The 15,247-nt window shown below is 35.9% G+C and overlaps 2 protein-coding genes across 6 annotated transcripts in view; one reads left to right on the top strand and one right to left on the bottom strand.

Annotated features, from left to right (window-relative positions):
• The window catches only part of PRIMPOL (primase and DNA directed polymerase), an 18,063-nt gene extending 2,874 nt beyond the window's left edge, over nt 1-15,189 (top strand). For 3 of the 5 annotated variants that reach the window (XM_051790437.1, XM_051790439.1, XM_051790438.1), the window contains exons 2-13: nt 1,103-1,287; nt 2,336-2,427; nt 3,102-3,243; nt 4,295-4,442; nt 8,567-8,860; nt 10,186-10,348; nt 11,591-11,688; nt 12,051-12,137; nt 12,224-12,332; nt 13,523-13,605; nt 13,685-13,731; nt 14,681-15,189. In XM_051790437.1, coding sequence (XP_051646397.1) covers nt 1,103-1,287; nt 2,336-2,427; nt 3,102-3,243; nt 4,295-4,442; nt 8,567-8,860; nt 10,186-10,348; nt 11,591-11,688; nt 12,051-12,137; nt 12,224-12,332; nt 13,523-13,605; nt 13,685-13,731; nt 14,681-14,986 — 1,754 coding nt within the window. In that variant the 3' untranslated portion in view covers nt 14,987-15,189. Of the gene's footprint in view, nt 1-1,102; nt 1,288-2,335; nt 2,428-3,101; nt 3,244-4,294; nt 4,443-8,566; nt 8,861-10,185; nt 10,349-11,590; nt 11,689-12,050; nt 12,138-12,223; nt 12,333-13,522; nt 13,606-13,684; nt 13,732-14,680 lie in introns of those variants that run through there. The other 2 variants (XM_051790442.1, XM_051790441.1) reach the window with 2 other exon arrangements.
• The window catches only part of CENPU (centromere protein U), a 20,176-nt gene continuing 15,508 nt past the window's right edge, over nt 10,580-15,247 (bottom strand). The window contains exon 11 of the mRNA XM_051790461.1: nt 10,580-10,693. Within this exon, the coding sequence (XP_051646421.1) occupies nt 10,661-10,693 (33 nt within the window). The 3' untranslated portion in view covers nt 10,580-10,660. The remainder of the gene's footprint in view (nt 10,694-15,247) is intronic.

Raw genomic sequence — 15,247 nt, 5'->3', positions numbered from 1 at the left:
ACACAGGCAGGCTTAGAGGTACAGTGGGCAGAAATGTAAGTGTCCAGTAACTTTTGCTGTGGAAAACTTAGAGGGAGAATTCAGAGGATCTAAAATCTGGGCTTTGGGGCCTCACAAGAATACTTAAATACTTAAATTCACCTTGTGGATCCAGCTTGTTAAAGGTTTGAATACTTTTGAGTACAGTCAGTTTCATTTTTATCTTTCATTGCATCTGGTAGGCTGTTATGAGAATCAAGTGGTTATGCTAGGCAAAACAAAAAGATTCCCCTTCGTGTTTGTTCCTTCTTGCCCCTCTTCCTCTGTTTCACCGTTTCTTAGCAATACATTTCTCTGATTTGCAAGTGTTCAACTTACAGATATTTGTACATATGTGTGTTTGTGCTTTACTACACTACTCCGTAGCATTTGAATTACTTTATGGAACTAGGAGTTGAAAGGTTACAAGATAAGCAAGTGTTACTGCAGGGTGCTATTTCTTGAAAAGGGATAAGGTCTTGAGATTGGGAGAAAGTACATGAGATTTTAAAGCAGGTGAACGTATCACTGATCAATAGCAAAGGTCAGCAGTGGAGGATGGAGCCCTCATTTTAGATTTCAGTTCTTTTACTTTGAGACATAGAGCTCAGAGCTAGAGTCACTGAAATCTTAATTCTTCTGAGGAACTCAAGTGCTGTACTACCCACACAAATTAATGATCTCATTTGTCTCCCCAACCATAAAGCAGAAATAATAGTGTTTTTTCACTCATTACTGATGTTGTGTGGCTAGTTGGCAGAGTTTGTATACTTTTTGAGGAGGAATGTAATACCATTCTGTAGATAGAAAGGAAACCTTCTAGGCTTCCCCTTATTGTGATTTTTCTGTTGTGTTTATCTTTGATAGCATTAATATGAAGCTCTTGTACTTCCAAAACAGCGTAGATAGATTTAATTAAAATGAGTATCATAGCAAGGTTGGGTGTTGATTTGAATATCAGCTAGTCCCGGTTAATTGATAAATTACATTCAACAAAACAAGAATCAAAAGCAGTGATGATTAAAATTAAAATTGTCGTGCAAACAGAAATTAAAACTAATTTGACTATTTGTAATTGCTTTAGGAGAAATGAAGAGAAAATGGGAAGAAAGACTGAAGAAAGTGGAAGAACGAGCATCCTACTATGAAAGAAACCCTCTTCCTACAGTTTATAGACCAAGACTGTCCAAACCCTTTCAGCCATCTTCTGTTTGGAAAATATTTTCTCGACAGGCTGAAGCTTTTAATTATGTAAAAATCTGCAAAGAGGTATATTATGTGTTAGGTGAACTACTATATATGTACTTTCAAGGTTGAACATCACTTAAAATCTTGGTTGACAGTGAAGTCTTTATCAGATTGCAAGATCTTTTTTTTTCTTCCCAATCCTGAAACAGCAAGTTTAGGTTTTTTGTCTTTGTAGGAGATCATGTTGCACTGGAGGTATCTCTAAGAAGTACTAGCTCTAATTCTACCATACACATATCACATTGATATGTGATGTTAACATCTAACAGTAAAGTGCTTTTTGGTAACATTGTAGTGCTAGGTTTCTTCCCTCTGAAGATAAGCAAGCTGCCAGGGTTGGCAGGAGAAAGGGAAGGTAGTGAGAACTGGGCAGGAAGAAAGAGAAGGAAGAAAAAGAGAGAAACAGGAGACAGAGACAAAATAAAAACAATACAACTCTCCAGTGGCATCAGAGTAGCAAGTTCAGATGATAAGAAGTGTTGAACCAAACAAATATTATGCAAAAGTATCCTCTGCTTTCAGTTTAATACTTTTCAAATTGATTGCTCTTTTTAAAGAAAGAACTGTGTTTTTCTCCACGCTGTTTTAGGTGTTTAAGTAATCTTGGCAATCTGTTTTCCAAAATGCACTCTCGCTGGGTTGGCAGTACTTTTTTGGGGGTTTTTGTTCTCAGATTTCTATTTTTTAATTTAAGTAACATAATGTCTGAAAAATATTTGCCATGAAGCCATATGCTGCCATCATGTCCATGAGGCCGATCCTTTGAGAACATTGTTCCTCCTCCCGTCAGATGCACTTGCCGCTGACCAGAAAAAAGAAGACTTTACAGAGAAAGCAGAGGTTATGTTCATGCACAGCAAAGAAATGCTTCAAAGTTTCACCTTTGTAGCTTATATCAGAATGATGTTCTACGTTAAAACCAGGTGCTACTTAGCTTGAAAAAGCATAAGTGATCTGCTTATAGTTCTCTAGTCTTTACTAGCCTTTGATTAATGTCAAATAGGAAGATTTTAAATGGTTCTATGCATGAAACTAAACCAAAAAACCTTCAATGTTTTTATTTAAAAAGGATGTTCATGTATTTGCTTTGGAAAAGAACACACAGAGTGGACAGAGGTTTTACCTTGTGACAACATATAAAGAGCTTTGGTTTTATTACACGTGAGTATGGGAAAAGGTGCCGCTGTATGTTGCTAAAAGATAGTAGTGTACTGGATATCCTGTGACCTAGTAAGAGGTATGACTGGATAGCCATCCCCAGGAGCTGCCTGCTGCTCTGACTAGGACAGACCTGTAACGAGTTGCCTGAGGTTTCATCTTGGCCGTGGGAAAAATGATGTGGTTCCAAGTATTGACAATTTGATCATGTACTGAACTTTTTTCCCCATTTGGCTGTTTTACAATAAGACATCTTGTTATGAAGTAAAAGAAATCTGAGTCAATTTTTATATGAAAAGCCTGATTTTTTTTCTCAAATTGAAAATGAGATTATTTTTTAATTTAGTTAGACAAACTGTATAATCTCATTGTTCGTGTTTAAGACATATGTGTGATAACTTCATTTTTTTACTGTAGTTTTCATAGTTCCTTAAATGCTCAACAGCCTAGAGTGTGCATTGTAAGACTTGTGGGGGCATGGGGAGAGGAATATTTTACAAAATTAAATTCTAGGCCAGACAAATAATCTTTGTTGATATTTGATGCTGAAGTTAGTTACAAATTTTTTCAAAGCACTAAAAAAAAATATTTAGGACTTGTAGGATTCTTGTTTGCAACTGAAAAGCATGTATAATATTTATTGTGAGAGGTTGTGATTTGTTTTTGTTTTTCCTTAGCAAAGGTTACAAAACAAGTCTTATGCATTGCTATGAAGTAATTCCTGAAAAAGATGCTTGCAAACTTTATTTTGATTTGGAGTTCTACAAACCAGCAAATCCTGGTGCAGATGGCAAGAGTATGGTTGCAAAGCTAATTGAGGTAAACTGGATCAAAGTCGTGTTGTAGATTAATATGAATTTCTTGTTGATTTAATATGAAACAAAAGGATTTACCACTTTATCTTGATTATGCTATAGGAAAATGAAAAAAAAATCATAGACTTAGTGGTTATTTTTAATTAAGTAAAAATACTGTTTTAATTAGAGCAAAGGTTCTCTTCTTTAAGTGAAAGGAAAAAATAAAGAATGATGGCTGTTGGAATGTTTGTATTCACTGTAGGTTTACTACTGATAAGTTTACTTTTGGAGATTGTTTTATGTCCTATGCCACTTCAGAGCTGTAAAACTGAAGGAATGTTTAGGGATTCTTTAAAGTAGCATCAATAAAAGTTCCACTCAGATATTCCCAAATTCATTCCCTTTGCCAAATGGTTGTATATCAAGGTTTAAATAAATCCCTTCTGATTTTAAGGTTCTTTAGACAACAGTTCATAGTTGAGTTAAATGATGATGTGGAGAACATCATGTGACTGCACTTATCAATTTGGTGCCTAAATTTGAATATCTTTGCTAATTATCAATTGTATTTCACTTTATTGCAAATTTGGTTGGAAAATTAAGTCCTCTGCAAGTTCAATATGACAGAGGTGGAAAATACGGCAGGTTTTTAGAAGAATATCTTCTAATAAAATCTCTTAGTAAGTGGACATTTGTTTGTGAGACTTCTGTCACCTACTTTTGTACCTGTTACAAATATTGTCATTGTGGGTGTGAACTACTTTGTGGTGGAAAAAACCCTAGATGATAAAGCCACTAAATCAGACTTTGACCTGAAAAACTGAAAGTCTGCTCAGGTTATCAGTGGTAGTATAGTCAGTGATTTGCACATTTAATTAAATATGGTCTATGTCAAATTTGGTTAAAACTTGATATGAGTTAGTTTGAATTAACTTAATTGTATACTTAAAATGAGAAAAAAATCCCAAAAAGAAACCTTGAGAAAATGTAGAATCTGCATTTTTGTTAGGTTTTATAGATACCACTACTAAAAATGCTAGAGAAAATAACGTAATTAATGTTTATGATTTCAGCTTGTCAGCCAAAAATTAAAAGAACTTTATGATGTAAATTGTTCAACTAAAGATGTCTTGAATTTAGATTCCAGTACTGATGAAAAATTTAGTCGGCACTTAATATTTCTACCCCAAAAGACTGTATTTAAGGATAATGTTCATGTTGGTAAGTGTGTTCTTTTCTCTTACACCTAGAAATAAAAGATGAAGTTTTGTCTTCGTACAACAGTGCCATCTCACATTTGAATATTTATTTTAATGGAATTATATGTGGAAACAAATATGTAATCCCAGCAGAAATTACTATCAGTTTCATCAAGCCTCATTTTTTCTCATCTTCTACTTCCTTTTCCCATAATTAGCATGTTTCTTTTATTTATAAAAGTATGGACAAGACTGACTTCTATGAAACTGGCAAGTCTATGACTCCTTAATTTGCAGGTTAATGTCAGTCTTAACAATTAAAGCTCCTGTTATTTGCTCTAAATACAGTTCATTTGTGCTCAGCATAGGGTCAGGAAGGCAGGACAAAGATGATTTCAAGCCAGCTGTGTATAAGCGTGATTAAGAGGAAGCTGAAAGCAATTTTAATTGTTGATGTAAGTTGGTATTTCTTGGGATATGACAACTCTCAACACAAAGAGTTGCCAGTTCAGGATTGTCATGACTCCATTTTTAAAATAAGTAGAATAATACCTCCTCACTTAACAGAAGTATTTTGAATATACTTTTAAAATACTGCCTCTGAAGCACTGAAGTGCTAGTGGTGAACAGTAAGAAAAGTTAATGTTGAAATTCATAATTTCTTTTTCTTGTATGTATATTCTCTGTAGTGTGCAGTAAAGCAGTCTTATAGACATACTTTGACCAATGAGGGCACAGTAGAATATCAGCTAAATTTTGTCTGAGTGGAGCAGGAACTCATGGAAAACAGCTTGCTGAGTGGTGGAATTAAAGTCTGTATCAACCTACAAATGCAGAACTCTGGGTTAATTAACATTGCACCTGCAACCTTGATTTTGTAATATTTGAGTGTTTATTTTTGTAACCTTTGTTCCTTATTGTGGTTTTTTTTTTCAAATAAACAAAAAAGATGAGGGAAAATAAGCAGAAATGCTGTTATACACAGATTAGTATCTCAGGGGTTATTAGAAGGGATGAAATTTAGATTTGTGACATTTAGCTCTACTGTTTGTGTTCAGGAAGAACTGTGACAACAGCAGTAGGATTACAAGAAATTATGTGCATTGTTACTGGGTTTCCCCCGGCAGTAGAATAGGAAGAGTTCAGGGTGTTTGGTTCAAAATTTTGATCCCACTCAGTTTCCCACTTTTATTCTGCTGTCTACTTGTCACAATCTGTCTTCATGCCCAGTCCTCCCTTTCTCACCCTTACCTCTTTTTCTAGCTCTGCACCCTCCTTCATTCCAGTCTTGAGTAAAGTTTATACTGTATTTCTTATTTTTTTAATACCTCCTGTGTTTTTAAGTAGATTCTTACTAGGCTCTGTATGACCTAGCAGAGTCTTGTAGAGAGTACAGGAAAGATGATCTCTTTGCTTTTAGTACTTAATGACTGCACAGTGATGCTGTTATTAATGACAAAGTGCTGTACTTCTGCACAGCATTAGAGAAAATCTTATTTCCCTTTTGAATTTGTCTAGTTATTTCATGGGGACAACACATGTGCTCCTGGATTGAAGTGTTATCGGGTTGACACGTTTTGTGTTGCTCTGAGGAATCATTTATGGAAGGTCTTGTCAATATGAACATCTGGAGGAATAGAGCAAACTGTAAGGACAGGATGGATATTGTAAGCCTGCATTTGCATATAAGTTTTTTTCCCAAGTATTTTTAGTGTAAGCATTTGGTCCACGGCCTAAGCACCACTTCAGGCCAAAATTCAGGTCTTAACTCTAACACAAAGAGGACTGAGTATTACCAGAACAGAGGATTTTTTTTCCCAGCTTTTTTTAACATTAAAAACCCCCAATTTCTCATTCTTAGGAGTAGTGGAATCTGTGTCCCTAAATCTTTTGAGGAGTAGCTCGAGGAAAGCCGAGCAGATTGTCCTGGTTATAAGCAAATGCTGCCTGTACTATTGGCTGCCAAATCTAAGTGTGACACAGAGCAGTAATTTCTTACTTGACACCGTGGTAGCAGTTACAAACCATGAAGACTTAAATTAGAGTACTGCAATTTTTAGTTCAGAAGTATGGCCTTTTAACTTCTCTGCCAGTATAAACACCTAAGTAATACATGGATGATAAATAATATGGTATGACAGCAATTTTAGCCTCTGATCTTGATAGCTAAATTACATTAGTCAGTTCTTTCAGTAGAAGCTTGAATTGTTTATTCTGGCCCATTGGTTTAAATGTTCTGTGTCTCCACTGTGACGTGAATTTGACCTGTTTACAAACTGCCAGACTTAAAAATACATTTCTAGGTTGTGTATTCATATTCCAGCTTTGCCTTTACAACAAGATATTGAAGTCACAGTAAAAATCAAATTTTTATAACTGTAAATGCCAGTGTTAAATTCATGCATGTTACCAATAATATTATACTCGAGACTTTTCATTAGTGGATGTTGGTAACCTGCTTAACAAACTTGTGCTAAGGTGTATTAGATTTGTACTTTGTGCAAAGTACTCTGCTGTAGTAAAGAAGTAAAAATGCAGATAACTACATAAAGTAATTTCCCAAAACCTATATGAAAAAAAAAATATTTTTGATGTGATGGAAAGATTTTATCTAATATTAAACTTGAAGGGATTAATATATTTTTCAACCATATGCAAGTGATGGCTTTTTTTGTATTCAGCGCTGTGGTGTTCTGCCTCATACAAAATGTTCTTTAAGATGAGTTAGTGGTATTTATGTGGGATAAACTAGAATACGAAGTATCACATCTTGGATGATATTGTATCATAAGCATTTTATGTCAGGAGTCATGCACAAAGTGCATGGGCTTAAAATTAAATATGATTTAAAACTTCTAGTATATAATATTGGGAATTAGTTACTAGCTAGAATTAAAATACAGGGGCTGAGTTCATAGCTCACGTAAGAGAGAGATCATGTAATGTCCACAGGAAAGCTGTGGCGATCAATGAATTTGCATTGATCAACTCAGATGACAGATCCCACATACAAAAAATACATTCAAGGATCAAAAGTATGAAATGTACGCTTTGTTTCCCACATCTGACCAGTTAGAAGACATTGGAAGAGAGAAAACAAAGGCATGTGTGAATGATAAAGAAATAAGTTCCAAAATAATCTTTCACTAACAGAACCCTTGCTATTCTGACACCAGAGTGATTGTTACTCAGTTACAGACACAAAAAAGTGAAGTGGTCAACCAGGACTTCTACAGGTACTCTAACTTTTATCATAATTGAAATAAACTTCAGTTCTGAAATAGGTCCATTTTCTCCCTGAACTGAAGATCCAAGTAACTATTGTTATAAAACTAAGAATTTCTCTGTGCGTATTTGGACACACAGGGTTAAAACGCTGTCTGTGACTGTGACTCATTTGTGTGCCTCAATAGTCCTGTAATGAATTATGAGGATAATGATGATGTTGATGCTTGATCTGCTGAGTCACTCTGTTGATATGTAGCATAGGAGGACTTATATTTCATATTCTTTCATGTTCCCCACTGAAGGCTCATCCAACAACTGCAGAATTCTCCTTCCCAGTATTCCTTTGACTTCACAGTTTTTTTCTGACATGTGTATTTATTCTGTTCTCCGCTTTCTTCCTGGAAATATTATGGCCATGGTTTTTATTTGTTTGTCTTTAGTTACCATCTAGCAGAGCCTGGAGGTACAGTGGATTTCAATTACAATAGTGGGAGTTTGAAAAGTCATTACAAAATACTTTTGTAAAAATAATTTGTTGTTTGAGTATCTTTTGATCACACTATGAAACTGCAACTAAACATTTTCAGTCATTCTGGAAATTATATTAGGGAAAGCAGCAGTGAGAGGGACAATCACAAGCTTTTCAGAATCCTAAATCTGAGCTTGTTTGTGTCTTTGGGTTTTTTAAGAAGCTTAATACAAATTCTTGCCAAGCATTGGTTTCTCATTATTGGCCAGAACCATTTTGTACAGTGGGCTGACCAAAAGGTTTTTTTAAAAATGCAGGGGGGCTAAAAAGACTCCAAACTCCAACCACTTCCATCTTGGCTATTTTAAAAAATGTTTGCACAGAAACTCTTTCTTTCTTGACCCATAAACGACGTTATCTGCTTTTGGCCTTTTTTGTTTGTTTTTAAGGTAACTTTGTGAGAACCATTTTGCAGCCTGCCATAAGATTAATGGAGAGTAAGGCTGCTGCTGCTGTGATTCCAGAAGAAGAAGCAGGACGTGTTTTCCAGTCTTCTGCAGAAGCAGTTGGATTAGATGGTTCTCTTAGAAACCTCACAGCTGTCGAAGATGCTTCCAAAGGCTGGCCAGCCATTGCTCACAAAACAAAGGATATGGAAATGTCACACCAGGGAGAAAATTTGGATTTTTCTTTTCTAATAGTAAATGATACAAAAGGCAACAAGCAACTTTTTGTGGATCTAGGTAAATATAAGTGCTTTTAAACTTCTTTGGGATGCAACAAAGTTAAGAAATTAGATGTTTCTTAATCTTCTATTACAGACAGTAAGAACAGTGGTGTTCTTACTGTTGTCCCTATGGTCAGAATTTAAATGAAATACAATACATGCTGAAACTGTGATCGTAAGTGCTATCCTTTAAAGGAACCTTAGATTCTTGGTCCATGGAACTTCTTATATTACTACATTTAATTATTTTTTTCTGAAATTTGAAGAAATTCTTGCCATGCAAGACTAATAATTTTTTTTCATCTAATACTTAGTGCTCCCATTTGAATTAAAAGAGAATAGCATATATTGCATTTTTTTGTTATTTCAGTTGAATTAGAAGCTGCTTAATTATGGAATCAGTCTTACAGGCGTGGCCTTCTGAATTGTTCTACGTGTATGAATTGAACCTTCTTTCCCTGTTTGGAATGGCAGCTGTTAGGTTTGTGATGGAATAATAGAAATTTTGGGTTGGGCACTTCACGGCCCAGCTGGGCTTAGCCTGTTGAAGGTATTAAAATGTTACTAATCTCCAGGAGCACAACACCCATAGTCAAACTAAAGTTTGAAAGTTCCACCCTTCTTTATTCCTGTATCTTTTTTCTGCTTTTTGCCTCGTCTCAGTGAAATGAAAATAGCTCAGCACACTTTTGCACAGCAGTGTGTTATGTACTTCAAGACTTTACTGTCTTTTTTTTCTCAGACTCCTGTGAAGAACCCCCATTCCTTCAGATTCTTCTCATGGAATTCAGGATCACTTTCATTGCAGGCCTCCTCAATATGTCTGATCTATTGAAATGTAATCCCAGAGTGGGCCCTACAGTAGGCTTCTCCATTACTAATTCAGAAGGATTACTTTCACATACTGTTCAAAATTCCTTCAAGCATATTCATACATGGAAATTAAATAAAACCATATTTTTTGACTGCGTCACCTTCTAAGAATTTGATGATAAATGTGCAGCTTTTTGTCCTCAGTTGTATTTCACAAAATTAATTTGAAATCATGGGTTTCTTATACTGAAGTGAAACTTTTAGCAATTATAATGTCAGAATCATTAAGATGCCTGTGTAGGGCTGTTGAGTGTTTGTCTTAATTCTTCTATGACATAAAAATGTACATGCATTATGATCTTGCTTTGTTGCATTTCAGCTATGGGGTGTGAGCTGAAGTCAGTAATAGTATTTGTCCATTCATTAGACTCTTTGCTGGGTCTAAGGAAAATTGTTTAATTTACAAGTGCTAAGTACCCTAAATCCTAGCCAGCATTGTTATGTTACGAAATATTTGTTTTCCTGTAGGAGTTTATACAAAGAATAGAAACTTCCGGATGTATAAATCATCAAAAGCAGGAAAAAATGTGATTCTGAAGATAGCAGAGGATAATAAGTTTATCCCTAGCTGTGAAAAGGATGTTTCCTTGGAAGAAGCATATTTTCTTTCCTCCTTAATCTGCAACATTAGGTAATTATTTAATTCCAGTGGAATTTACAATATTTTTAAATACGTATTTTAATGATAATTCTCCCTCAGCAGTTACAAAAAGCTACTTCCAATGAGCAGTTATTCCATTAACATTCTTACAGTGTAATTTTGGAGTTCCTACTAGAATTTCTTGTTTTTGAAGAAAAAACAAGAACAAAACTCTTGAGAGTCTTGGTTTTTGGTTTGTTTTTTTTTTTTGAACCTACCTCCAAGTGTTTAAAGGACACAGAACACGTGGTACAGCTCCTGAGTTGTGCCTCATTTCTCTGTACGCACTCAAAATGCCAAAACTTAACCATTATTAAGTTTGGTCAGATTCTGTATCTGAAAACAAAAATTACAGATTTCCAGTCAGTTAAATATGAAGAGTCTGAATATTTTCCAAAGTAGGATAAGAAATATCCTGTACGTGTTTACTTACATACCAGATTCCCCATTTGGTACAAATACCTCCTTACATTGGGTACTCATATGTACAATAACCAAGTTTTCTGTAGCTAATCCAAACTTCTGATATATCATACACTGTACTAAGAAGATCCTAATCATTGCTGCAGCAGAAAGAGGGTTAAAATGGTGTAATATTTTTATTCAAAACATGGATTTGTTCTGACTTCAGGTTTTATATCCTGAAATATTCATTATCCTGAACTGATGCCAGCAACCCCGTAGCATAAATCATGTAGTGTATTCGGATCATAGGCATCAGCTGAGTCTGTCATAAATATGGCTGAGAAATTCTGCTGTGTTGAATTTAGACTTCTTTGATCATCTGGCTTCAGCTAGCAACATGGCAAAAAAACTAGTTCATTTTAAAGAGACAAAAAAAATTGAAACCTTTCAAAGGGTATATTTACATAAATACGCTGTAGGAGTGTGGACCAGCAGTCGTTAAATGGCTGGGTCCTGGGACTTCCACCAGGAACCAAATGTTGCTGCTGAGGAGGAGGAACCCCTGCCCTTGGTGCCAGTCAGGGAAACTGCCAAAGTGAGGAGAGTGCTCCAGGGACAGGGAATGGTGCACACTGAATCATGGGCTGGTTGAGGTTGGCAGGGACCTCTGGAGGTCTCCTGGCCACCCCCTTGTTCCAGCTGGGCTCCCTGGAGCCAGTGGCCCAGGGCTTTGTCATGTTATGTTATGCCATACTGTGGTAACTTATATGCTACTGTGTTATGCTGTAAGAAACACACATTTTCCTTTGTATTCTTTTCTTTCTTCAGAGTGAGTGATGACACAAAAGTTCTGTCATCTGGCTTTTCAGAGGAGGAAAGAAAAATGTCTGCTTTTTTAAACAGTAAAACAACCAGAAGCAGCCAAGGTACCTCAAGCCTTATCTCCTGTATAGAAAAAAAAGTTCTCTTTAATTAGATGTACTGTGACTTGTACACCTGATAACCTCTAGGAGGGCTCTTCTTCAGCTACCCTTCTGCAGGAGGCAGAGTACATCTGTACTGAAGGATGCTCTGCAGCCCCTGACTGCCATTTACCTTCTCCTCTTGAGGGTGGGAGTAGCAGTTTAAAGATCTACAAGAAAGTAACATTGGATTTATCCCTGGTTTCACATTTGAGGGTGTGATGTGATTCATGTCCATTTTCTGTCTATATGTGTAATGTGTGATAATTACATGTTGCCATGGCAAAGCCACTAACAGTATGTATATGTGGCCTTTGTTTTAACAGATTCCATGGAAGGCTATCAGGGTTCACCATATCCAGAAATTGATAATTTTGTTCATTCTTTGGTTAATAAAGATGGGCTACAAGGAGGTAAAGAGACCACTTGATTATTCACAAATGAGTGTTCTGCATCCCTAGTTTTAAATAATTTAAAGAATTAATTTTTTTTCCCTCAGGGATACGGCAGTGGAATTACTTCTCTCTCAAAGAAATACTTGTATATGATATTTCTGGTTACCGCTGGTGTGAAAATATTGGAAGAGCTCACAAAAGTAACAACATAATGTGTGTTTTTTATTCAGTTTTAAACAGCTTTTTCTTATTCTCCTGCTCAACTGTTATTCTCTAAAAATGCTGAAAAATCTCTTATGGATAGAATTAGCACCTATTACAATTTCTGTTGTCTTGCTCTATGAGGATACAATGCTTCAATTAAAAAAAAAAAAACACCAAACCCAAAAAAACCCAGACAAAACCAAGCTTTTTCCCTCAAGTTTACTTTGTGATAACCAGGCTTGTATTTCTAACAGTTCTACAAAGTAGGTATTCATGATATTTAAAATATGTGCCTAAAGATGCTAACATAAAAGTCAGAATATGTTAAAGCTATTAAGCAGTACTATGCATTTATACTTTACAGCTAGGAAGCTGAAAAATCACAAAAAGAAAGCAGACCACTTTTAAATTAATTTACAGTGCACCTTAAATGATGTTATTATGTTATTAAAATGACTTTGTCATTTTAATAATTGAGAATTACCATTTTAGAAGGGTAATTCCTGCTGCCGCTTTAGTCAAGATGGGTTTTGCCAGTGACTCTGGAAGGAGTTGGACTTTGTGTAGTTTTAGCAAAATAAGTGATGGAAAATCAGGTTTTTTAGATTACATTAGAATTCCAGTATATCATTAGTAGAAATATTTTAACTTAAAAATAACTCTGTGTAACATTTAAAGTCACTGAAACATAAGGAGTAGGGTTTTGAGAAACAAGGATGCTCAAAAAAACCTACAGCCACTACACTAGATGGTGTTTCCCAAGCACATTGCTTGAAGTTTGGTGTTTGTAAAGCACAGCTGAAAAAGCTGGGTGATCTAATCAGTTGACAGGAAATAGTGATTTTATGTGGCTTTTATAGTGAAATTATCTGTAACAGCAGCAGCAACAAAATCTTATCTTACAGTTAAATCCCATATGCTAACCTTATTTTAATGACTGTCTTCCAAGCTTGATGTAATGAAGTTAACTAAATTTCACTTCCAGATGTTAGTCTAAAAAATTTATTTCTTTTAACTTATGAAGCTAGAAGTTTATCAGAAATTGTACAAAACATGTAATTAGTATGTCAGAGTATGAAAGCAATGTCCATAGTTGAGGATAAACAACACCTGTTCATTTAGTGTCAGAGTTTCCTACTGTATGAATTCATTTCATTTATTTACTGTTACTGAAAAAAACTAAATGATTTCATTCTTAGGATTCTGGTAGATCTGAAGAACGAAGTCTGGTATCAAAAGTGTCATGATCCTGTCTGCAGAGAACAAAACTTCAAATCACAAAGTATGTAGTCTGTGATCTCAAAGCAATTATACTTAATACTTTTTTGAATGTTAATTTTAATGCCATATATTTGATTTAGGTTTTCCATTACCACCTGGGATATGTCTCCCGTCTCTTTTCCAAGAGGTATGTTTTTGTCCTGTCGATATGCTAAGGTTCTTGTGAGCCATGTTGTCTCTGGAAATCACTGAACATGCCCACTGACACGGTCTGTTGAGCTCCATGCACTAGTTACAGTGGTATAGAAGAGGTTCTGGTAGCACCATATACTCATTTTTAAGTTACTGGAATCACCTAACTTCACTTGGGACTAAAGACTTCCTTCTGTTTTGATCTGAACAGCAGTTCCCAGTGCATAAGCCACAGGGACACTGCAGGGTCAAGTAGAATGGAAAAACTGCCCGAGTTTGATTTCATGCTGGGCAAGCCAAAATGGAGCTGCTCCTGGAACACTCGAGTCAATCAGAGTCAAATGTAGGTCAGTGACCCTCATATTTGAAGTTCATTTATCTCCATTTTAGTGTATCAACACAGTTACCTTTCCCCTAAACTGGTAGAATATTTAAGCCAACCTAATACTGCACCTAGATTCTAAGGCCTGAACATACTAGTTTTTCCACTGCTTAGGCAATAAGAGTTGGCATTTTTGCAACTTTTAAATTTAACTTGACAGCTTTAAAGGTCATACTGCAGCATGGCACGTTAAGCTCTACTTAAGCAGAGCATCAACAGCTATTAGTACTATTTCATAGGAAGTGCAATTTAAGTGCACTTTCAGATCCTGACAGTATCTTTAAACGGACCTTAAAATCAGTTTTAACCTTGCATTACTTTAAGAAGCTGTATACAACAGACTGCTTGTAGGTTGCTAGAAAAAAAGCAAATTTCTACTCCTATTGAAATAGACTTCCAGAGGTTAACATGGTTATAAATTAACATTCTGGAAAATCTGTCTTGCTGGCCAGCTTTCTGTAGTATCCATTATGTGTGACAGTACAAGTTTCAAACTTGTAGAGCAGTTAAAGGTATGAAGACCATTTTCACATGGAGTAAGTAGTACTCTTGTTTCTCAAAGGAAGAAGAGTATACACCAATGGATGAAAGGGGGAACACAGAAGAAAAGGTGAAACCACATTTTAATGCATCAGACTTGTCAGAAAGCTCAGGATCTCTGGCAAACAGCTTGTCTCAAGACTTCTTGTTGTCAGACAGTGAGTGGGAAAGTGCAAGCAACGATGCCTGTTTCCTGGAAGCTGCCGAAGATGTGGAACTCGCTGAAGCCGCAAATGATAGTCTGAATTATGCCATGGAAGAAATCCCAGATGAAGCTCTTTTGGAAGCTTTAAGGAAAGAAGATTCTTGCAATAAAGAAGGCAGCTAACCACTGGCTTGGCCAGCACACAGACTGCCAGCAGTGACACCTGCATGCTTTGTGCCTCTGGAAAGATACTGCGATGTAGTTCAAAAGCACTATTCCAGAGGTGTAGGACAAAGAGCAGATTAGCTGGATGATCTTGAACAGGCAGGAGGAGATCATGGAAGATTACGTCGAGTCTGAAGAGTGCTGGACTGAAACGCTCATCATGAACGCTGCTCCAAGCTTAGCACTTTTAATGCTCTCTGCTGTACAGTTTCTATTTTG

This window comes from Manacus candei, unplaced genomic scaffold (genome assembly GCF_025592945.1).
Source record: "Manacus candei isolate 608988 ecotype Guabito, Panama unplaced genomic scaffold, ASM2559294v1 h1tg000028l, whole genome shotgun sequence".
Lineage (NCBI taxonomy): Eukaryota > Metazoa > Chordata > Aves > Passeriformes > Pipridae > Manacus > Manacus candei.
This window is presented reverse-complemented; position numbering and strand designations above follow the sequence as displayed.